Raw genomic sequence first — 25,728 nt, 5'->3', positions numbered from 1 at the left:
TCTACAAAAATTTTTATTGGAAAATTTGAACAACTATCAAAAAACACATATAATACAGATTCACCTTTGGGGTTCTGTAGACATTGACTGGTGTCAGCATTAACTGTCTAAGATTTTCCTTTTAACTATAGCAACAGACACTACTACTCGGCAAGATTTTTAACCTATATTTGCGTAAGCCCATCTTTGGTGAAGTTTTCAGAATAATATTTTAAATGAATAATATAAACAATACACTAGTTTTCTACTGTTGCCATAGCAACTTACCACAAACTCAGTGTCTTACACCTCACAAAAGCACACGTTTATTATCCAAAAGGTCTGAAGATCACAGTCTGATAGAAGTGTCACTGGGCTAAAATTAAGTTGTTGACAGGACTGAGTTCCCTTTGTGGAGGATCTAGGGGAGAATCTGCTTCCCTTGTCTTTTCCAGTTTCTAGAGGCCACCCACATTCCTTGGCTCATGGCTCCCTTTTCTCATCTTCAAAGTCTGCAAGGCAAATCAAGTTCTTTCACACCGCCCTTTCTCATCACAACTGGGAAAGGTTCTCTGCTTTTAAAGAATGCATGTGCGTAAACTGAGCCCACGAAGAAAACCCAGGACCCTCCCCCTACCTCAAGGCCCTTAAACTCAATCACATCTGCAAAGTCACTTTTGCCCTGTAAGGTAACATGTTCACCGGTTCTGGGGATTAGGGCTTGGGTATCTTTGGAAACCATTATTCTATCTAATTAAGATTATGGATAAGATAATTGTGTGGAAATCAGTAATAAAAATATATTAAATATATTAAAAAGCCAAACTTGTGCTATAATAATGTATACTTAATAACGATATTTAGAGCAGGTCTAATAAAGTCCATAAATTTAAAATTCTGGCGCGCATCAATGATTTTTCAGTATACCAATAACAACTGCAATGACTGTGATTAGGTATGAATATATCTAATTTTTATTGGTGACAGTCACTGAAAATGCTCATACTACTGTTTTTTGTTGTTAATTTTTATAATTACAGGGAATGGCAAATTTCACCTAGAGGTTAAACAGTAAATAAGGTTTTTTTTCCTCATCCAAGAGACCCTTTCCTCTCTCATTAATCTGACATTTTATCATACATTCTTTGAGATCTAGATGTCTTTCTTGTTTATGTTTCTGACCACCCTGATGAACTTGGATCTCTGCTGTAACTGTTCAGTCACTAAGTCATGTCTGACTTACCCATGGACTGCAGCACGCCAGGCTTCCCTGACTTTTACTATCTCCTGGAGTTGGCTCCAAATTCAGGCTTAAACTGAAGAAAGTAGGGATAACCACTAGACCATTCAGGTATGACCTAAATCAAATCCCTTATGACTATACAGTGGAAATGAGAAATAGATTTAAGGGACTAGATCTGATAGACAGAGAGCCTGATGAATTATGGACAGAGGTTAGTGACATTGTACAGGAGACACGGATCAAGACCATTCCCCATGGAAAAGAAATGTAAAAAGGCAAAACGGTTATCTGAGGAGGCCTTACAAATAGCTGTGAAAAGAAGAGAAGCTAAAAGCAAAGGAGAAAAGGAAAGATATTCCCATTTGAATGCAGAGTTCCAAAGAATAGCCAAGAGAGATAAGAAAGCCTTCCTCAGCGATCAATGCAAAGAAATAGAGGAAAACAACAGAATGGGAAAGACTAGAGATCTCTCCAAGAAAATTAGAGATACCAAGGGAACATTTCACGCAAAGATGGGTTCGATATAGGACAGAAACAGTATGAACCTAACAGAAGCAGAAGATATTAAGAAGAGGTGCCAAGAATACACAGAAGAACTGTACAAAAAAGATCCTTCATGACCCAGATAACCATGATGGTGCGATCACTCACCTAGAGCCAGATATCCTGGAATGTGAAGTCAAGTGGGCCTTGGAAAGCATCCCTAAGAACAAAGCTAGTGGAGGTGATGGAATTCCAGTGGAGCTATTTCAAATCCTGAAAGATGATGCCGTGAAAGTGCTGCACTCAATATGCCAGCAAATTTGGAAAACTCAGCACTGGCCACAGGACTGGAAAAGGTCAGTTTTCATTCCAATCCCTAAGAAAAGCAATCCCAAAGAATGCTCAAACTACCACACAGTTGAACTCATCTCACACGCTAGTAAAGTAATGCACAAAATTCTTCAAGCCAGGCTTCAGCATATGTGAACCGTGAACTTCCAGATGTTCAAGTTGGTTTTAGAAAAGGCAGAGGATCCAGAGATCAAATTGCCAACATCTGGTGGATCATCGAAAAAGCAAGAGAGTTCCAGAAAAACATCTATTTCTGCTTTATTGACTATGCCAAAGCCTTTGACTGTGTGGATCACAATAAACTGTGGAAAATTCTGAAAGAGATGGGCATACCAGACCACCTGACCAGGAAGCAACAGTTAGAACTGGACATGGAACAGCAGACTGTTTCCAAATAGGAAAAGGAGTACGTCAAGGCTGTATATTGTCACCCTGCTCATTTAACTTATATGCAGAGTACATCATGAGAAACGCTGGACTGTAAGAAGCACAAGCTGGAATCAAGATTGCCAAGAGAAATACCAATAACCTCAGATATGCAGATCACACCACCCTTATGGCAGAAAGTGAAGAGGAACTAAAAAGCCTCTTGATGAAAGTGAAAGTGGGTTTGAGTAAAGTCTGGGAGTTTGTGATGGACAGGGAGGCCTGGCGTTCTGCGATTCATGGGGTCTCAAAGAGTTGGACACGACTGAGTGACTGAACTGAACTGAACTGGAATTGGCTCAAACTCATGTTCATTGAGTCAGTGATGCCATCCAACCATCTCATCCTCTGTTGCTCCCTTCTCCTGCTGACCCCAATCTTTTGCAGCATCATGTCTTTTCCAATGAGTCAGCTCTTTGCATCAGGTGGTCAAAGTATTGGAGCTTCAGCATTAGTCCTTCCAATGAATATTCAGGGTTGATTTCCTTTAGCATTGACTGGTTTGATCTCCCCTCTGTCCAAGGAATTCTCCAGGCAAGAATACTGGAGTGGAAACCATTCCCTTCTCCAGGGGATCTTCCTGACCCAGGGTCTCCTGCATTGCAGGCAGATTCTTTACCATCTGAGCCACCTGGGAAGCCTTGGATCTCTGGAAATAGAAGTAATACACTTTTTTTCCCCTCAGAGGAATTTTGAGAACTTTAAAAGTAGTCCCACATGCAGCAACAAACACTCAGAGCAGCCAAAAATAAATATTTTTTAAAAAGAAAGTGAATCGTATCAAACACATGCCTAATAAGATTTTTTCCTTCTTGTCAAAAGACTCGTTTGGATTGACACACTATTTCTAAACCTAGCCAAATTATTTCACATGTAGATGAAAGAGGGACTTGTTGGTGAGGTCTTTTGAAACTTTTTTATGAAAGCATTTTTGTGAACTTTTCAACAATTTTCTCAAGAAAATGCAGCGTCCTAATGACAAGCATTTGTCAAACAGTGATTGACTAATCAATTAGTAATTCACACTGAATTTACATATATATTTTGGTGAAAATGACAAAGAATGTGCTTGGTAAGTTGAGTTTTTTTTTTAACTAGTCCTCAGAACTTGATATATTATATGAAAATATTCATGGTCTGTGAGCTAGAGTTTCTTCTTTCTTCCTTTTTAACCAGGTTTGTGATCCTGAGCAAGTAAACATATCTCTCCTGGGGTCTCAATTCCATCCTTAGTAAAATGGGAAGATTGGATTAGATCACCTCTAGGGGGCCTACCATCTTTCAGTTCATTTGTAAATCAAAAGTTTACATCACTTTCATCAGCATTACTAAAGTTTTATACACTACATTAGGACTGAATTCAAGTTCCTAAGATTATTAAGCTTCCTGAAGTAGTGTTAGAATTGAAATGCTTAATATTGGGATGTTGGGCTGAAAAAGATGGGCTTCACTGGTGTTCCAGCGATTAAAGAATCTGCCTGCCAACGCAGGGGACACCAGTTGGATCTCTGCTTGGGAAGATCCCACATGCTGTGAGGCAACTAAACCTGAACCCACAGCTACTGAGCCTGTGCTCTGGAGCCAGCAGCAATTACTGAAGCCTGTGTACCTACAATCTGTACTCTGCAAGAGAAGCCAGCAGCCCACCCACCGCAACTAGAGGGTAGACCCCAATCCCTGCAATTAGAGAAAGCCTGCACGCAGCAACAGATACTCAGAGCAGCCCAAAATAAATATTTTTTAAAAAGAAACTGAACAGTATCAAACACATGCCTAATAAGATTCATTTCTTCTTGTCAAAAGACTCATTTGGATTGACACACTATTTCCCAATCTAGTCAAATTCTTTCACATGTAGATGAAAGCGGGACTCGTTGGTGAGGTCCTTGGAAACTTTTTTATGAAAGCATTTTTGTGAACTTTTCAACAATTTTCTTAAGACAACAGTAGCATCCTAATGACTTAAGCATTTGTCAAACAGACGGCCACGGCAACATAATGGCCAGTGATCCTCTGAGCAGGACTTCAGCAACATTTCGTGTCAATTGTTGGGACTTACAAGAGCTACACCCTTACTTTTGCCTTTTAAAGTTTTGGGTAGAATAGTCCACTCCTTAAGCTGTTTCCCATTTCTCTCCTCCACTTTATTCTTCTTCTAGCCCTGTCTGGCCCTTTCTGTTCTGCTTGGCAAACCCGTCTCTCACTTTGATCTCCAAGTGTCTGAGAGACAGACAGTGTCTGGATTAGGGCAGGGTGTGTGAGGATCATAAACAGAGCTAGAGCTTACAATGCTGGGATTTACAAGTAGGTACATATCCAGCTTCAGAAAGAATACAAATACAAAGATTTCTATTTGAAATTACTTTTCCATCTTTAAGACATTGTTATCTATCTCACAGGGATCAAGTGACTACACTTACCCTGTTAGGCAGTTTCTCTGTAGGACTTACACGTGGCTATTAATATTTTGCTATAATTGAAAAAAGTTATCATGTGCTTTCCTACAATATTACCCCACTTGGATGCTTCCCTTTTATCTTAATTACTCACTTTATTTTCTGTATTGGAATAAGGTCACCACCCAATGAAATGTCAGCTCCAGCTCCCTCAGTCTGGAGAAAAAAAATCAAGTTCAATAGCAATTCATGAATGTTTTCTTTCTGGCACTTTAAACTATGCTTCCAATTATCTTTATTTGGGCACATCTGCATCACTAAGTAGATTTTGAGCCTCTAGGGTTCTGGGATTCTGAGACTTCTAAGGAAACTTTGTGCCTTCTGATTACACAACTTAGCACCTTGCAACTTCTTAAGCAAAGCTGAAGAAGCTCCAATACTTTGGCCACCTGATGCTAAGAACTGACTCATTGGAAAAGGCCCTGATGATGGGAAAGATTGAAGACAGGAGGAGAAGTGGATGACAGAGGATGAGACAGTTGGATGCCATCACCGACTCGATGGACCTGAGTTTAAGCAGGCTCCGGGAGCTGCTGATAGACAGGGAAGCCTGGTGTGCTGCAGTCCATGGGGTTGCAGTCGGACATGACTGAGTGACTGAACTGAATTGAAAAAGAGCTTGTTGAACTAAAGGAGACTGGAAACCTGCAATATCTGTTCATCAGCTCAAACATCATTCATCAGAAATGTTTGGAGTGTCTTTTTCAGTCCATTTTGAGGTGAAATAACTACCCTCTAGGGTAGGAACAAAAACTCATCTCCAGTCTTAGCAGATGAGGATAATTTTAATAGAAAAATTATAATGACTTTCTTTGCTTTCTAGATCCACATAATTCCAAAACTAATTTTCAAAAGGATTACTGTCATTCAATAAATAATCTCACTTGTTTTCTAACATTGTCTTGAAACACTGTTTATAAAGATCCCTTGACTTTCTATTTTCAAGTCTGTCAACCAAATAATTTGGAAAAAATGTATTCTGAATCACTATAGTAGAAACTCTCAGATTAATTATGTATACATATGTAATATATGTAATTATATATGTAATTTATATAAATATAACTACATATTACATAAATTGTTGCTGTTTCATCACTAAGTCGCATCTGACTCTTTGTGACCCTATGGACTGTGGCCTCCCCGGCTCCTTTCTCCATGGAATTTCCCAGAAGAGAATACTGGAGTGGGTTGCCATTTCCTTCTCCAGAGGATCTTTTCAACCCAGGGATCAAACCTGAGTCTCTAGCATTGGCAGGTGGATTCTTTACCACTAAGCAACCAGGGAAGCCAGCCTTCAGTGTCTCAAGAAAATATTAAAAAAATAATATATATATATATATATATATGTATGTATGTATACCCATTTGTCAATAACATAACACACCATATATTTCCCTTTAAATTCAGCATCAAAGAAGGCAGACACATTGCTTGAAATCTTGACACTTGTAGAAACAAAATCTCCAATTATGAGAAAAAGAGTCAGAAATTCATTCCCATATCATCCTATGTAAGAGTCACTCCAAAAGAAGAAAAGCAAACAGAACCCACTGCAGAAAGAAAAAAGATACATTGATTTTATTCAGGGTCATAGATCAATTTTAAGGGTCATATTTTCTTATTATTCCATCAATTAACAAGATGGGAATTAAAATCTCCAATTGTAATTTTGAATGTTTATTTCTTCTTGAAATTATTAGTTTTTGCTTCATTATTTTGAAGATCTATTATGTCCTCTTGATTGACCACTTTTTCATCGTCCCTGTTAATATTCTTCATCAGATTTTTGCTCACTGGCAATCTTTGCAATGGCAGCAGAAAATTCCCTGCCCAGAGGAACGGCAATAGTCCAGTAAATTCCCCGACCCCCCTTCCCCCTGGCTTGTAGATAGCTGCCTTTTCATTGTGCCCTCACATAGCCTCTTCTCTGTGTGTGAAAGTGAAAGTTGCTCAGTCATGTCCGATTCTTTGTAACTCCATGGACTATATAGTCCAAGGAATTCTCCAGGCCATAATACTGAAGTGGGTAGCCTTTCCTTTCTCCAGGGGATCTTCCCAACCCAGGGTTCAAACCCAGGTCTCCCGCATTGCAGGCAGATTCTTTATCAGCTGAGCCACAGGGGCTGCATAGAGAGAATTCTGGTGTCTCTTTTCTCTAAGAACACCAACCCTGTGGACCTAGGACCCCACCCTCAGGGCTTCATTTAACTTTAATTACCTCCCCAAAGGTCATATCTTCAAATATAGTCACATTAGGAGGCAGGGCTTCATCCTGTGAAGTTTTAGTCGGGGTGGGGGAGAACTGTTCAGTCCATTGCCAACAAAGGTCCGTCTAGTCAAAGCTATGGTTTTTCCAGTAGTCATGAATAGATGTGAAAGTTGGACTATAAAGACATCTGAGCACCGAAGAATTGATGCCTTTGAACTATGGTGTTGGAGAAGACTCTTGAGAGCCCCTTGAACTACAAGGAGATCCAACCGGTCTATCCTAAAGGAAATCAGTCCTGAATATTCATTGGAAGGACTGATGTTGAAGCTGAAACTCCAATACTTTGGCCACCTGATCCGAAGAACTGACTCACTAGAAAAGATCCTGCTGCTGGGAAAGATTGAAGGCAAGAGGAGAAGGGGATGACAGAGGATGAGATGGTTGGATGGCATCACTGACTTGATGGACGTGAGTTTGAGTAAGCTCTGGGAGTTGGTGATGGACAGGGAAGCCTGGTGTGCTGCAGTACATGGGGCAAAGAGTTGGACACGACTGAGCGACCGAACTGAACGTCTTCCCACATGTGCAATTTCACATTTGTTATTTTTGGTGTTGATAGGCCATCTGCCATGGCAACACTAAATTACTCAAATTCCCTGAATTTCTAACATTTTTTCCTCCATGCTGTTGCTCATATTTTAGTTTTGCTAAGTTCTTCTTGCTTCTCTATCTGGCAAACCTGCAGGTCAATCTCTTTTCTGAGGACTTTTCTTTCTTCAGGAAGAATGAGTGTAGTCTCATACATAACCTCCAATATAGCATTATAACATTAAACTTTAATTGATGGGAGATGCTCGATACATATTAATATTTTTGAACAATGAATGATACTAACATTTTTACAAGATCTCTCAATATTGCTGAGCTATTGAAACCTGGATGGGGCAGGGGGAGGTCTGGGATGGATTTCTTTATTCTACAGTTACTACTCTAGTACGCAAGACTCCAGCCTCCATGACCTTCTGTGAGTTCCAAAGGGTGGATTTGAACAGTTGCTAATAAAATGAGGAGTACACAAGAAATCATCTGAGGCAAGATGGTGCATCAAGATTAGGAGACTGATCATCCCAGCCCTGCACAACCTACTCTTGTCAGCAACCCCATCTTTGAACCATTGTTATAAAATTCCTCATCAAATCCTCCCCGATTGAGACACATTAAATTATCAAGGCAAGAACCTGCTTTCGCCCTTCACCTGGCAATAAAGCAATAAAGCTATCCTTTTCTACTTCACCCAAAGTTCTGTCTCTGAGATTCAGTTCAGCTCCAGGGCAGAGAGGCTGAGCTTTCAGCGTCAATATGAACATAGTTCTCTAGAAAGTTGTATTCATGGATTATTGTTATGCAATCGAGTCTTTCCTCCCAACTTTAAGGGATTATCTAAAGTAAGGGATAGGTGTTCCTGTCTCAGACTTTCAGGCAGGAATTTAATTTGAAGAAACAACTGATAATAAACATTAATTTTATTTTGAAGTCCATATATTTGAAATCTGTATAAGTGATGGCTCCATAATTAGGAAAAATATTTTGTTTAAAATTTAAGAAAAACTGGTTAAGTCTGGAAAACCCAGGACTCCCTAAGTGATGTGGGACTCTCTCCAGGATGACATATAAATTCATCACACCAGTCATCAAATCTGTCTGTTTTCTCCCTGGACTCAAAGTCCACTTATTTTCAGGCCATGGGCTCACCCACAGTTACTAATAATTGGAACATATTTTCCAGATAATAGAAAAGTCTAGTTGCTACACTTCCCACTAATAAAAGGAATTGTCCAGTGAACTTGAGAACATCTCACTTTTCTCATAATAATTTAACTGATCCTGTACCTATATGGGTGATAATATCATTGTCTGAAATAGGCAGTCTGAGCTTAGAAAATTTCAATTTTAAAGACTATACTTTCAGGGATCATTTCTATAGTTTGTTACTAGAGAAGTTTCTCTGATCGTGTAGAGCACCTGAAACCACGAGGAAGAGATGCAGTGTTCTCTCCTGAGCGTGAAGCCGGTCTTTGGTGTTGCTTTTGCAGCTGCCATCGGCTATTGATGATCGTTCTTTTCTTCTCTTCCTTTGGAAGAGTAAGAGGGAGAGAGAACCATCTGAGTGGTCTTGTAAAAAAAAAAAAAAGAAAATTTCAATTTTAGTATATGTGCTGCCGAAGCGAGCACAAGTCTGAGCTTAGAAAATTTCAATACTAGCTATGTGTGTGTGTGTGTGTGTGTGAGCTTAGTCATGTCTGACTCTTTACAGCCCCATAGACTGTAGACTGCCAGGCTCCCCTGTCTATGGAATTTTCCAGGCGAGAATATTGGAGTGGGTTGCTATTTCCTACTCCAGGGTATCTTCCTGACTCAGGGACTGAACCTGCGACTCTTATGTCTCCTGCATTGGCAGGTGGGTTCTTTACTACTAGTGCCACCTGGGAGACAAATTTATTATCCTGTGGTTGTTTTCTTATTTGTAAAACAGGGACTCACCTCTCAGGATCACTGGCAAGATTAAATGAATACATGTAAAATACTCAAATCAGTGCCTAGTATTTATTAAATACTCAAATGTTAGTTATTATATTCACTATTATTAAAGTGTCACTCGGTTGAAATTAGTCCTCCATAAGAATACTCTATTAAATGAGCTGTTAGGTCTCAGAATCCCACACAGACATCAAAGATTACAACCAACCAGGTATGCTTACCCTCCTTATGAAGGATGCCTTAAAATTTTGTGATCTAAGAAAAAACTTCTCTACTGCTGAAGGTTTACGTACGATCCAAACTAGGTATCTGATCCAATTGCTTAGGAACATAAAATGAGTCAAGTAAAAAAAAAAATGGGAATGGGGTAGAGAGAAAGCTATGCAGGTAACTGTTTAACCCCGAGTCACTGTTCAATACTCAGTTATTGTTCTTTCAGAGTTGCAGATGTTAACGCTGCTATGAGGATTTAAATTTCTTTAGAAAGGATAGTATATAACCTTTTCTGAACCAACACACAGCAACATCAGATTTCTAGAAGTCATATATAAATAAATTATATCAACACTAGACCTGCAACCAGGATCTTTGGCTTGGTGTAATCTTGAAGCCTGCAAATTTCCTTGACCATAGGCTTGGGAACCATTCTTGGCTTCTAGCTCCAGCTCAGCAGTGATTTGGTGAGATGTCTGTGACAATCAATGTAGACAGAACTTATCTTGTTTTTCCTTCCTCCTCTGTCTGTATCGACAAAACAATGTTATCAAATAGTTTTACTTGGGATGGTCACAAGAACTTGGGAACACTGCACTTCAGCCTTAAATGTCAGCAGAATTCAGCCACTTTCCCCACTGCTATTAACCGACGACTCCCTTCCTCCAAGCACTTAAGTTAAAATCTTGCGATCAACCTTCACTCCTTCTATGCCTATGTGTCAGATCTGCTTTACCAGAAATACTGTGGCTCTCCTTTTAAAAAAAAATAGCCAGAAACCTATTACATCCTATAAGCTCCACTTCTCTCCTTGACCTAAGCCGTTGCGACATCACCTTAATTATCACAATACTCATTTATCTACGGCTGTGCTGGGTTAGCTGTGGTGAGTCGGGGCTACTTTTGGTTGTCCTGCATGGGCTCTCACCGTGGTGGCTTTTGTGTTGTGGAGCACAGGCTCTAGAGCAGGGCTCAGTAGTTGGTGTACCGCCTTAGCTGCCCGTGGCATGTGGACTCTTCCCAGACCAGGGATTGAACCCGTGTCTCCTGCACTAGTAGGCACAGTCTTAACTACTGGACCTCCAGGAAGTCCCACAATACTTTTAGCTCATCTTGCAGCTTCCACCCTTGTCCACATTATGGTCTTTGTCTCAACACAGCTGACAATATGATCCTTTTTAAAAGTCTTACCAGGCAACTCTTCTGTCCAAATCCTTTGGCTCCGTGTCTTACTCAGAGGAAAAGCCAAGTCTTTCATAAAAATCCTGTGTGATCCTGAGCTTCTCACTCCTTCACCAGCCTTCCTCACTTTTCTCCTCTAACCTCTTCTCTTGTGACCTCCCTGTGCCACAAATGCTCTTCCTTTCGTTTTTCACTCAACGGTCACTTCAGTGAGGCCTATCCTATCTTGTTTAATTGTGCACAGACCCCCCCACACACCCAAGCATTTCCCATTCCATACTCTGGTGTTCTCTAGAGGATTTATCACTAATATGAAAGTTCCTAAAATGTGATTCCAGAACTTTCAAATTCCTGTTGTGATGCTGATGGGGTCCAGTGACCACACTTTAGGGGAATCTTCCTCCTAGGCTCAATCTTTCTGATGGGAGTAGGGGTAAATTAATAAAACTTGAGGGGCCACCAGATTACCTAAAGGGTTTCTTTCAAATGTGACTAGTTGAATAGAATATATGATATTCTTTTTTTTTATTAAGTGTATCTATCTCCTCCCTATTAGAATAAAACTCTGAGGCAGCGATTTGTTTTTTTTTTCTTCTTGTTTTCTGCTGTTTCCTCATGCAAAGAACAATACCAGGCACATAGTCGCTGCTCAATAAATACATGCTGATTGACCAAATGAAAATTACTTAACCCTAGTGATATGTCAGAAAATTTTCTTCTGTCAGATTTTATATGCAGAATCACAAAGTTAAAAAACCTTTATAGTTCAATCTCTTCCTGCAAGAAACATTTTAAAGTAATGGGCTGCAGAGACAACTGGGATTTCTTGATATTCAGGAAATTAATTATCAATTTATATTATCATTGCAACATTAATGTTAATAACAATAAACATTTATGGAATGCTACTATTTGCTGAGTATTTCATGTGCAGTATTTCACTTTTCATATTGAACTCTAAGGTGGCTAGTCGTGTCACCTCCATTTTACAGATAGGAGTTGCTATGACAAAGCCCTCTTCTCTCTGGTTTTCATAGCATCTTCTCCTCTCCATGTGTTCTCCCAACTGGGAGCAACAGGTTGGGTGTGAAATGGGAGGTGACAGTTTTCTTCCCAGTGGCCAGACATGTTAGGATCTGAACTAAAATTTGCTGAGCTGTAGTTTACATTTACCATTTATAACATGAAAGATCATCCAAGTCATTTTTCTATTTCAATAAAGTTCCACAGAGTTGTATCAGAACTCTGGAATTGCAGATGCAAATGTTGAACTCTACAAATGTAAGAATTTAGCTGTGAAAGATATGAAAATAGTTTTCAGGAAGCTTGTTTTTGGGGGGCTTGTTTTTATAATAATTTAGAACCATTTATTCTGCATATTCATTCTATCAAACTCTACACAATAGCACTAGACTTATGCAAAGAAAAACAGAAAGACATTATGAGTTAACGATTCATTTTCTTTCAAATAAACTGTTAGAACAGGGGTCAGCAAACTTTTCCATAAAGGAGCAAGTAGTTCGTATTTTAGACTGGCAGGCTGTATAATTCTGTAGTCATGGAAAGCAACCACGCACAGAACATAAATAGATATAATTGTTTCAATAAAACTTTATTTATACAAGTGGCCAGCCCATAGACCACAGTTTGCTGACCCCTATGTTAAAAGATTCCAAATATTAGTGTAATGAATGAAATACACCAGATAAATTTCAGGTATATCTACCAAATTTCTCTCATTTTAAAAACTGTGACTTTAAAAAAGTGACGATTTCAGCATGCAAAAATGGTATCTGGCTCTGCAATAAGTCAAACTAGTTAAAAGAAACCTTGTATTTATTTTTTACACAGCACAAATGCAGGTGACACAGTAAGTTCATAATTCCCCACAAAAAACTTATAAACTTAACAACTGAGAATCATGTTCTTATAATCTGCATCATTCATAGCTATACACTCTATGGAATCCATTCCATAGCAGCAGAGGAGAACCTTAACTCAAAAGCACCAAGTTTCCAGGCATTACTACAAATATCTTGTTTTCATTCTCTAATACATGCAGTCAACTGCCTAGGAAGCAAATACCAATTCACCTTAAGTGTCAGCGGGTAAGGGAAAACAGTTGAGCAACCAACATTATTCTTACGTCTAGAACTGATGCTACCTCTTTACGTCATTATTTTTTCCTTTCATGAACATTTTACTTTTTAGTGTAGCTACATTTGAGTATAAACTGAAATTTGAATATAATCTCTTTCAGATTCATCTAAGAGTTTAGAACATTCATATCTGTTTAATTAATCCTGAGAAAACAGAAATATGATCTCTAATCTAGAATATTCTGGCAGTCTTTATTAAAAGTAAGTTCAGAATTTTACAGCAAAGTGATTATGGTCTGTTTGTTCAAATTATAGATTATAAGATTCCTTCATTTATTTAGATTAAGATACAAAGCTAATTCCCAACACATTTTATAGAAGTGTTTTCACTTCTTGAACAAGCAGGGTTCAGTGGGCATTTTAGGACCTTGCTCACATTAGGGAGCTATATACTCAGAGACTACTGGGTCCACTAAATGGACAATGAAAACTGGACGAGGCTGCTGATGAATACTTCAATAGGAATCTGATACACAGACACAGATTTCATTGTTACAGTCAATGGAACTGAAATCTTCCTTAAAACTGTGCTCCTGATAGGCTGAAGATAGAGTAGTGGACTGTTAGTTCTTTAAGCCAAAAATGCACGGATGTTGTACAAAGGCTTCACTCTCTGCCTGTCGTCAGTAGCTTGAGGGCCTTCTGCAGATTCTGCACTGCAGTGCCGACATCTTCATACTGCAGAGCGCTCCCAGCATACTTGCAGTATTTCTGAGCCCTAGCAAAGTCCTCTGGGGTTAGTCGGATATCTCCTAAGAGAAAAACAGAGTAATGAAAACATATATAAAGAATATAAAAAGTGTTATTTAGGTTAGGTAAATGCTTATACTCAAGATTACGGAAAATGTTTAAGTTTATATAAAAATATGAAGGTCTTTCCCCAACCCCTAGTGGTATCTGAATAAATTTTCCTTTATGCTTTTAATTATTAATATAAACTATACATATGCCAGTGCATAATGACTTCTATGAGATTTTCTTTACAGAAGTCATCAACCGGAAGTCTTTATATATTGGCAAATTAACTGCAAAAAATTATATTCATATTCTGTATAAAATAAGAAAAGTAGCTTTGGTATTTATGTCAGAATTGCTGAGACTCTCTTTTTATGGAACAACACACACAGTCTAAGACATTCAAACCTCATGTGAACTAGAATATACATATAAATAAAAAATTACGTGACAAACTTTATGCAAATATTACATATATTATCTAAATTTTTTTAAGCATGTGAAGGGTTAAGGATTAACTGAAACATATCATTAAACTACACAATCAAACCTAAACAATCCTTATTAGTTCTTTGTTCAAAATTGATTCTTATCAAGCTTTCTATCTAGATACACATATGTTTAACAAGGATAGACCCAGCCAAATAATTTGGGTAAAAAAAAAAAAAATACTGAAAATATTTAATCTAAGATTTAGATTTGAATATATAGTTCTAAAAGTGAAATTAAAAACTGACTTTGTGTCTTTGGAAATAAGCATCATTTTCTTTATAGATATTTTAATGAGGACCCTAAGAACTGATCAGAAGGCTGGGGGTACACAATACAATGAAAAGATAATATATTTTGATTCCCTTTCTAAATGAACATATATAAATATAATTGCTTTTCTCTTAGTTGCCTTTAACTTTGCCAGAAAATAAAGCATAAAATGAAAACTTTGAAGTCCTACTTCAAAGTATGTAGCAATTCCAGGTACTCTGATACTAAATTCTTATCCAAATTAATATTTTCTAAAATTTTCAAAATAGAATGCTGAAGTAATGTATCCTAAAGTTTCTAACCCAGTTGTCAGGCACTCGTAAGTGCTGAATAACTTCAATGAATGGCTATAAAAAAGCCATATTTACTTTAAATTATTAGGAAATAATTTAAATAATTAAAAAAAATATTAAGTTCACACAGAATCAAACATTAAATTTAAGATTTAAAATAATGTAAATTTAAAACATTAAAATTTAAAATAATGTACTTATACAATGCCTCTAAATACTTGTTGAGTATTCAAGATTACAATCATAGTTGGTCCTCACTGTTTGTGAATCACAGATTGTTGTTGTTCAGTCGCTAAGTCATGTCTGACTCTTTGCAGCTCCATGAACTGCAACATGCCAGGCTTCCTGTCCTTCAATACCTTCAGGAGTTTGCTCAAACTCATGTCCATTGAGTCAATGATGCCATCCATCTCATCCTCTGTCCCCGGCTTCTCTTCCTGCCCTCAATCTTTCCCAGCATTAGGGTCTTTTTCAATGAGTCAGCTCTTCACATCACGTGGCCAAAATATTGGCGCTTCAACTTCAGTCCTTCCAATGAATAATCAGGATTGATTTCCTTTAGGACTGACTGGTTTGATCTCCTTTTAGTCCAATGGACTCTCAAGAGTCTTCCCCAGCACAACAATTGGAAAGCACTAATTCTTTGGAGATCAGCCTCTTCTATGATCCAACTCTCACATCTGTACCTCAAAATCACTGTGGATAGGGACTGCAGCCATAAAACTAAAAAATGCTTGCTCCTTGGAAGGAAAGCTATGACCAACCTAGACAGTGTATTAAAAAAGCAGAGACAAAAAAAAAAAAAAAAAAAAAGGAGAGCCATCATTTTGTGAACAAAGGTCCATATAGACAAAACTATGGTTTTTCCATTAGTCATGTATGGTCCATAAAGGCTGAGTGCTGAAGAACTGATGCTTTCAAACTGTGGTGCTAGAGAAGACTCTTGAGCATCCCTTGGACTGCAAGGAGATCAAACCAGTCAATTCTAAAGGAAATCAACTCTGAATATTCACTGGAAGGACTGACACTATAGGTGATGCTCCAATCCTTTGGCCACCCGATGAGAAGAGCTGACTCACTGGAAAGGACCTTGATGCTGGGAAAGATTGAAGGCAAAGGAGAAGGGGTTGGCAGAGGAAAAGATGGTTAGATATCATCACCGACGAATAGACATACTTTTGAGCAAACTCTGGGAGACAGTGAAGGACAGGGAAACCTGGTGTGCTGCAGTCCATGGGGTTGAAAAGAGTCCAACATGACTTAACGACTGAACAATAGTCCTCTGTCAAGATCAGATAAATCAACCTTGGAAAGGCACAGTTTTATCAATTAGGTATACAGGGATTTCTCTTTAAACCAAATAATGATTTTGTTTTCTCTAGGTTATTTCTCTAACTCCAAAAGATAATAATCTTATACCACTGTTTCTTGATTTATAAGTTTTTCAGATCAGTTCAGTCACTCAGTTGTGTCTGACTCTTTGAAACCCCATGGACTGCAGCACACCAGGCTTCCCTGTCCATCACCAACTCCTGGAGCTTGGTCAAACTCATGTCCACTGAGTCAGTGATGCCATCCAATCATCTCATCCTCTGTCCTCCCTTTCTCCTCCAGACTTCTATCTTTCCCAACATCAGGGTCTTTTCCTGATGCAGTTCTTCGCATGAGGTGGCCAAAGTACTGGAACTTCAGCATCAGTCCTTCCAATGAATATACAGGACTGATTCCCTTTAGGATGGACTGGTTTGATCTCCTTGCAATCCAAGGGACTCTCAAGAGTCTTCTCCAAAACCACAATTCAAAAGCACCAATTCTTCGACGCTCAGCTTTCTTTACAGTCCAACTCTCACATCCATACATGACTACTGGAAAAACCATAGCTTTGACTAGACGGACCTTTGTTGGCAAAGTAATGTCTCTGCTTTTTAATAAGCTGTCTAGGTTGGTCACAGCTTTTCTTCCAAGGGGAAAGCGTCTTTTAATTTCATGGCTACAGTTACCATCTGCAGTGATTTTTTGGAGCCTAAGAAAATAAAGTCTCTCACTGTTTCCATTGTTTCCCCATCTATTTGCCATGAAGTGATGGGACCAGATGCCATGATCTTAGTTTTTTGAATATTGAGTATTAAGCCAGCTTTTTCACTCTCCTCTTTTACTTTCATCAAGAGGCTCTTTAGTTCCTCTTTGCATTTTGTCATAAGGTTTGTGTTATCTGCATATCCGAAGTTATTGATATTTCTGTAGGCAATCTTGATTCCAGCCTGAGCTTCATCCATCCTGGCATGTCCCATGATGTACTCTGCATATAAGTTATATAAACAGAGTGACAACATACAGCCTTGATGTATTCTTTTCCCAATTTGGAACCAGTCTGTTGTTTCATGTCCAGTTCTTCCTATTGCTTCTTGATCTTTGTACAGATTTCTCAGGAGGCAGGTAAGGTGGTCTGCTATTCCCATCTCTTGAAGAATTTTCCACAGTTTGTTGTGATTCACACAGTCAAAGGCTTTGGTAGTCAATGAAGCAGTAGATTTTTTTCTGGAATTCTCTTGCTTTTTCTATGATCCAGGGGATGTTGGCAATTTGTTTTCTGGTTCCTCTGCCTTTTCTAAATCCAGCTTGAACATCTGGAAGTTCTTGGTTCATAAACTGTTGAAACCTAGCTTGGAGAATTTAGAGCATTACCTTGCTAGCATGTGAGATGAGTGCAATTGTGCAGTAGTTTGAGCATTCTTTGGTATTGCCTTTCTTTGGGATTAGAATGAAAACTGACTTTTTCCACTCCTGAGGCCAGTGCTGAGTTTTCCAAATTTGCTGGCATACTGAGTGCAGCACTTTTATGGCATCATCCTTTAGGATTTGAAATAGCTCGGCTGGAATTCCGTCACTTCCACAAGCTTTGTTTGTAGTGTAATGCTTCCTAAGGCCCACTTGACTTCACATTCCAGGATCTAGCTCCCGGTGAGTGATCACACCATTGTGGTTATCTGGGCCATGAAAATCTTTTTTTTGCATAGTTCTTTCATGTATTCTTGTCACCTCTTCTTAATATCTTCTGCTTCTGTTAGGGCTACACCATTGCTGTCCTTCATTGTGCCCATCTTTGCATGAAATGTTCCCTTGGTATCTTTACTCTTCTTGAAGAGATCGCTAGTCTTTCCCATTCTATTGTTTTCTTTTTATTGATCACTTAGGAAGGTTTTCTTTGTCTCCTTGCTAATTCTTTGGAACTCTGCATTCAGATGCGTATATTCCTTTTCTCCTTTGCCTTTCAGTTCTTTTCTTTTCTCAGCTATTTGTAAGGCCTCCTCTCTGCTATAAAAGGTAAAGTATTTAGCCACTTACACCTTACACTCTTTCCTTCTTTCTTACCCTGTCTCCGCCTAAATTTATTATTTTTTTTCAAATTGCTTAGTTGCTTACTTCTGTCTTCTCATTCTATCAACTCTAGAAAAAAATTTTCAACATTTCACTTTTGGACACTCCCCCTAAATAGAACCTTCTTTTATTCCACCTTTCAACCTCTTGAAATACCTCTCTACCTTCAACTTGTCAGTGTTGATTTATATTCTGTCCTGAATAAAATACTGTTTGTGATAAGCCTATGCCATTTCAAGGAGAATGTTCTTTGTGTCCAAGTCAAACAAAATCCCTTTTCTTGTATTTCATAATTCTATTACTGTTCAAAATTATGGCATATTTCAGTTTGCTTCTTACTTGAAATTTCTTGTACAATTTAAAATGTTTTGTTGGATATTTTCATTCTTCTTGGCAGACAAAATCTATGGCTTCTTATCCATTTCTTTCACATTCTACAGCTTTTTATTGTATATATTGCATGGAATCCACTTCAGTTTTCTTAAAGGAGGGGTGCTTTGGTTTTCTGTTCTAATTTTAGAGCAACTGTTTTTCAAGCCTATGGGAAAGCTGTCAATGGAATTTTTCCTGTTAGGTGACATAAGATTAATTCCACCATTTCTTACATCTCATATTTCTTCTCTTGATGGAGTATATCCTCTGGTAACTTCTTTAGAAATTGTATGTGGTAGGTGAAACTTCAGAACCCTTACATATTTAACAATATTTATTCTGCATTCATACCTGACAGTTTGGTTGGGTAAGATGGCAGACTTAGCATATGTAATTTTTTCTTCTGAAACCATATTAAAATGATAAGGTAAAAAACAAAAGGAGATAAATCCTAAAATTGAGATTTAAAGAAATTTCTAGAAAACTAGAAATTAAGTGGAGGTATGCCATTAGATGGGCTTCCCTGATGGTTCAGACAGTAAAGAAAATTCTGCCTGCAATGCAGAAGACTTGGGTTTGATCCTTATGTCAGGAAGATCTCCTGGAGAAGGGAATGACAACCCATTCCAGTATCCTCGCCTAGAGAATTCCATGGTGGGCTATAGCCCATGGAGTTGCAAAGAGTCATACACGACTGAGAGGCTAACACACATGCTGTTAGATAAGAGTGGAAAAACATTCCAGCTCAAAGCATGTTTATAGGAGGCCTTTATGTGGAGCTCACCTAGAGAAACTTCAGAGATGGCCTAGCTGTACGAGGAGTGGGGTTAGGGGTCTGTACTCCATCCGTCTAACAGCCCCACTCGATCACCCTCTGCACATATGCATGTCCTCAGCATTCTCATTCTCTCACAGGACACCCCAGGTTAAAAAGACAGAGAATGTCTCTCTAAAATCATGGAATTAACCTCCTGCGGACTGACAAGGTATGTGTGGTACACCCCTTGCCATTACCCTCCAAGAAAAAAATCTCCTCATCCATGGCTGAGATGCAGGAGGAAGCTGAAAAGCCTGTTTTCACAAGGGAGAACAGAAAAATCAGTGGGAAAACAGACCTGCAGACATAGCATCAGGGGAAATTCAATAACAGCTACTGAAAGTAACCAATCAAGGTCTTCACCTTACATATAAAAGGACTAATCTCATCAGACATATGAAGAAGATTCTGAAAAAGACTAAATTAAACAAACAGAACAACCAAGTTGTTCTGTTTCTTTCCAGAAAAGCTAAAAAGACTGGAATTAATAAATTAATCACTTAGCCTATGAACCAATCAATCAAAATAATCCTCAGAGACTTCTATCTTCAACTATGGTTAGTTTCTCTCTTCTTAGATAATCTACTAACTCAGTGCAGGTAAAGAAGATTGTAATCATGGGGCTTCTCTGGTGGCTCATTGGTAAAGAATCTGCCTGACAATGCAAGAAGATTGTAATCAAATCACGAGGTAATCTTGAACTAAACTAACAGAGGCTTCCATGATAGCTTTGGTTACATGTTTGTACCACTATATCCAGCAGTACATAAAAAAAGGAATTGTTTAAAAAAAGGGGGGGGAATGTCTTTGGATTTAAATATTTTTGATCTAAGAAATAATCTTGGTTTATTGGAGAATTTGGTGAATAAAGGCATTTAAAGAAGTGTGTTTCAAATTACCTAGACATTCAAATACAGGCATCCCAAGATAAAAGCACAGAACAATGTCCCCAAATAGGAGATACACTATACTTCATAAAACAGCTGACTTACCCTGGGAAACTGTACTGAAGAGTGCAGGATCAATGGCCGGAATAGTCTGTGGAGTAGGCTGGATAGTGTTACTTGTTACACCTGCAAGTCAGAAAACCACCAAGGAGTACAGAAGTGTTACACTCTTAATCCTCTTAATTATATACTAGGAAAGCACTCAGAGGATCATGGAAGAATCTCATTACTTTCCTGAAATCTCAATGAACTGTAATTTGAAATACATCTTATTTGATGTTGGAGGCTAGTATAGGAAATATGCAGAAAAATATATTTTGAGCATTTACACAGATGTGTTATTAGGCAATATATATTCTTATAATATATTTTGCATTTTCGATCACATCTACTACTTCAAGGTGCTTCTCAATAAAGCTTACCATATCTCTGCAGAAGTAACAGATTCCCTTCCTAGCTTTTAATATAATTAAGTAATTTTGAGGACAAGATAGGATATAATTATGATTTAGTTTAACTTATGGAATGAGTCCCATTTCATCTCTGTCAATGAAATTTACAAATTATATATTCCAATTTTCCAGTTTATGTGTTTTTAAGATAATATTTTACACACCCAAGAAGCAATTAGTTATGACTTCCTATTAGAACTTGTCATGAAGATCATATTCAGTGGATAACTAGCATTCTTGATTAATGCTAAGTAATATACTAAAGACTATTAATCATCTAAAAAATTAACATAAACTGTTGAAACTTCCAAAGAGTTTCAATTAACAAAAATTATTCAATTAACAAGATGTTTCAATCAACAAGAAAGCAAGTGAAGAAGAAAAGCTGATTACTCTCAATCAACAGACTCAAATGGAAAACAGGATTGTTCTGCCCCAAGCTGAGGTTCAATCTGAACAGGCAATGTGTAGTAGGGGGCCTCCCAGGTGGCTCAGTAGTAAGGAATCTGACTGCCAAGCAGCAGATGAGAGTTTGATCTCTGGGTTGGGAAGATCCTCTGGAGAAGGAAATGACAACCCATTCCAATATACTTGCCTGGAAAATTCCATGGACAGAGAAGCCCGGCTTGCTACAGTCCATGGGGTTGCAAACAGTCAGACTATAACTTAGTGACTAAATAACAGTAGCGTAAAGTAGGAAAGACACTAGGACAAGAAGAAAGTAACAGAAGAGAGAGAGAAAACAAATTGGGACGTTTATAGAGGCAATGAGAGTTCTAGAGCTATGGCTTGACTTAAGTTCTCAAATATATCCTGCACGTACGAATTTTACTTGAAGGACTTCTTGACTTTGAAGGACCTTATTATTTCCCACCCAAAGGAAAAACAGTTTAAATATATACTATTTTATATCATTCAATTTTGTTTTGGCAAACTAGTTTCACTTTCACAGCCTTGGTGCTATTTTTATTAAGTCATATAAATCTTCCTTTTTAACTAAAAATGGAACAAAAATTTCCAAAGTCCGAAGGGGTATGGATGAAAAGTCAAGTACAAATTTTAAATAGCCAAACCCCCCCCCCCCCAAAAAACAACAACCCCAAAAAGGGTGGAAAAAAGTGAAAAGCTTACCTCTCATTCTATTCCACTTGAGGACTATCACTAGTTTCTAGGGCACCCTTCTATTCACATAAAAATGTGTGTGTTTTCAGACCAGTGTATGCATGTCTAATAAAGAAAGGTACTTTGCTAAGAAATCTGTGTTCTTGCCTAAATCAAAATTTTCTGGTCAAACTCCTCACTCTGTGGGGAAGGCATACTTCAGCATATGTGTTATTAATAAATTAATATTTTGCTAATGGTACTATGTCTGCATACTGTACTATTCTGTGCATTTTTCACTTAATATGCCTTAGCAATAATTCCAGATTAAAATATATAAATCTGCCTTGTTCTTTTTAATGGGTATATATAGTAGTGTTCCATTACATACGTGAACACAAATTTTATAATGCTATCCATCACTGAGGACATTTAGTTTGTTTCCAATCTTCTGCTATAGGTAATACTAGCAAACAATCTTATACAGTGTATACATATATATGTGTGAATTAATTTATAGGAAAAATTATATAACTGCAAAGTCAAGAGACATACAAATTTAAATTGACCAATTCAATGACTATGTTTTGCTCAGTTTTAAAAAATGCTAACGAAATATGCATCTGTGTGTGTGGTTAGTAGCTTGGTCCTGTCCAACTCTTTTCAGCCCCAGGGACTACAGCCCACCAGGTTCCTCTGTCCATGGAATTTTCTAGGCAAGAATACTGGAGTGGGTTGCCATTTCCTCCTCCATGGGATCTTTCTGACCCGGGGATCAAACCCACATCTCCTGGGTCTCCTGCAGTGGCAGGGTGATTCTTTACCACTGTGCCACCTGGGAAGGCCCTAACAAAATGTATTAAGTTATAAACATATGACATAATTCTCCCATAAAACTTGAACTTTCAAAGGCAAATAATTACACAATATAATTTTTTTTTAAAAAAACTTAGAATGCAAGATTCGACAGGGCTCTTTAGAAATTACCTAGTGAAGTCCAGGTAGTTGAGGCAGCTGAGCATAAAAACACAGGTTGGTGACTACAAATATTTTTCACACAGATCTTTAGGGAAAAAGGGTAAGTTGACAACTCTTCACAGATAATCTGGATATCAATGTCATTTCTTACTAAGTAATTTGTGTTTCTGAGTACATTAAAATCCTCCTAACAAACCCCTTTCTCTATGGAGAAGGCAAAGTTTCCTTGGTCAGCATCCTGCACTAATTTTTAAATGCTTCCTTGCACATCTCTAGATGATTAAGTAGGCAATATTACTTAACAAGAACAAGAGAGAATTTACAGAGATAATCTATTATGTATTATGTGTGTGTGTGTCAGTCGCTTCAGTCATATTTGATTCTGTGATTCCATGGACTGTAGACTGCCAGGCTCGTCTGTCCATGGGATTCTCCAGGTAAGAATACCGGAGTGGGTTGCCATTTCCTCCTCCAGGGGATGTTCCCGACACTGGGATCGAAACTGCACCTCTTATGTCTCCTGCATTGGCAGGTGGGTTTTATACCACTAGCGTCACCTGGGAAGACCATTATGTATTATAATAAAATTTTATTTGAGTGATACTGAAAAAAGAAAAACCCACAAATAGTCTGCATTTATTAAGAACTCTGATCAGAGTCATTCAACCAAGGCTTGAATTGACAATATAGACTGCTCAGCAAGTCTCACGCAGCAGTGAGAAGACACGGCTTCTCATCTGTCTCCATGTACAGGGACCAAGGCCTAAGTTCTTGGCAGCTACCATGACATATTCCCGTGGGGGCCTAGCACAGAGGCTCAACTAAGTGTATAAATACCAGTTAAATCAGTAAGAATGGTTTTTAGTTTACATTAATTTATCTTTTTAAAATGCCCTAAGCTACTTATTTTTCCTTCTTACCTCAATTTGTAAAGGTTTCATTTGTTATTTTGCAAACGGGTTATAGCCCGTTATACTACAATATGTTGGAATGATGTCACCATAAAACAATCCTGGGGAAGGCAGAAGTGTGTTGGAAATTTCTATCACTTAACAAAAAAGAAATGTTAACAAGTAACTTCTGGCTAATTTTTTTTAGCAGATGGTTTTTATATAGCCTATCTGATGAGATTATATACACTCAAAAATTAAATACTTTATGACTTCTAATTAAGTACTAAATTGTTCTCCTGACTGTATGGTGTGGGAATTCTAGAAAAGGAGAAATGAGTGTTGGTAAGAAAACTCGAGAAGATGATGCAAGAAGTATAATTAAACAGAACCCTGAATGACAGTAACATTTGAATAGGCAGTGAAAGAGAAAGACATGATAACTACGAGGAACACTGTAAGCAAACATAGGAACACTGGGTTGAGTAAATTTCAGAATAATCACAGAAAATAGTACTGACAGAAACAGGCCAGAATACAAAACACTTTGAAGGCTGGATAGCAGAGCTCAAATGCAGTCCTTCTGTCACTTAACAATAATAAAAGAGCAAAGTTTTTGATCTAGATATGGTGAGCTGCCTTTATAATTAAAAGGTTTGCATTAATTCTAAACTAATTTTTCATCTATTTAGATTTACTACTGAGATGTTCTTCCTCAATATTTACAGACTGTAGAAAGCATGTTTTAAGAGAAGGAAAAAATGGTAGGCTGTATGACCTCTATCTGATGGTACACAGTGGTAAAGGCACAAAGAGCCAACACTTGGCTGTTTAATCACTAAACCCGCCCTCCTTGCACCCTCTCTGCTTTTCTGTGGAAGAACTAAACACTGTATATTAGTACATACTATTCTTTTCAGTTATCTTAAGGATTTCCCTTTGATAAAAGTACATCCTGGACCTTTATATGAGAGAAAGTAAATCATTCTTGAAGTGAGTAAGAGGGGAAACATCTGCTATATTTATAAACTGAAAATGTTATTTCATTTTCTATTGGGTTACTATGAACTAATGTTTTAAAACTGTTTTAAATGTAATAGAAAAATTTACCAGCAAACAGTGATTTCCATATCTAAGCCAATCTTAAGGAGAAAAATATTATGAGACATGTTTGTTTTAATCTGATATAACTTATAGCTTTTCAGAGGAAGGGAAATAGAAGGGAGGTGCCAAAAACATGAAATCCGAAAGACTTGGGTTCAAATTCTAGGACTGTCACTTACTAGCTATGCTAGTATGTATACTTCTTCAGGATAACGGCTTTTCTTTAGTTTGAAAATTAGGGATAGCAATATCTAATATAATTCTGTTAGCATAAATTTGTGAAATAGCCATGATAAGTATTTAAATGCTAAGTCTGTAAGAACATATACCTGATGCCTTAAAGCAATTCTAAGATTTTCAATTTTATGCCTCATGCTAAAGAACGTAAGTGGGGAAAAAAAAAAATAAGGTTAATGCCACATTTAAATGGATTGAAATGAACTATTTATGGCAGAAAACTTCCTAAAATAAATAGAAGACTACTTCTTGATATCATCTTTATGTCTGGATATTCTAAGCAGGAGTCTGTTAGTTTAAATATATGAAATTAATGTTCTATCACCTTCATTGTACAAAAACAGACACATGGTTTGTGTCTATTTTGTTCTATGAACCACTGTCATATGGTTCAACCTGTTACAACCCTCCTACCAGAAG

At 37.8% G+C, this 25,728-nt stretch overlaps 1 protein-coding gene and 1 non-coding gene across 5 annotated transcripts in view; one reads left to right on the top strand and one right to left on the bottom strand.

Moving 5' to 3' along the window:
• The first annotated feature begins 9,103 nt into the window (after positions 1 to 9,103).
• LOC133047355 (small nucleolar RNA U3) lies at positions 9,104 to 9,322 on the top strand. The gene has a single exon (XR_009690723.1). It is a non-coding gene; the product is annotated as a small nucleolar RNA U3 (small nucleolar RNA).
• A 3,579-nt stretch (positions 9,323 to 12,901) lies between these two features.
• The window catches only part of VTA1 (vesicle trafficking 1), a 68,105-nt gene continuing 55,278 nt past the window's right edge, over positions 12,902 to 25,728 (bottom strand). For all 4 annotated transcript variants that reach the window (XM_061130453.1, XM_061130455.1, XM_061130454.1 and 1 more), the window contains 2 exons: positions 20,592 to 20,672; positions 12,902 to 13,994 (listed from right to left, as the gene is read on the bottom strand). In XM_061130453.1, coding sequence (XP_060986436.1) covers positions 13,849 to 13,994; positions 20,592 to 20,672 — 227 coding nt within the window. In that variant the 3' untranslated portion in view covers positions 12,902 to 13,848. The remainder of the gene's footprint in view (positions 13,995 to 20,591; positions 20,673 to 25,728) is intronic.

Source organism: Dama dama, chromosome 26, assembly GCF_033118175.1.
Source record: "Dama dama isolate Ldn47 chromosome 26, ASM3311817v1, whole genome shotgun sequence".
Taxonomy (NCBI): domain Eukaryota; kingdom Metazoa; phylum Chordata; class Mammalia; order Artiodactyla; family Cervidae; genus Dama; species Dama dama.
The sequence above is the reverse complement of the archived record's forward strand: the minus strand, read 5'-3'. Positions and strand labels throughout refer to the sequence as shown.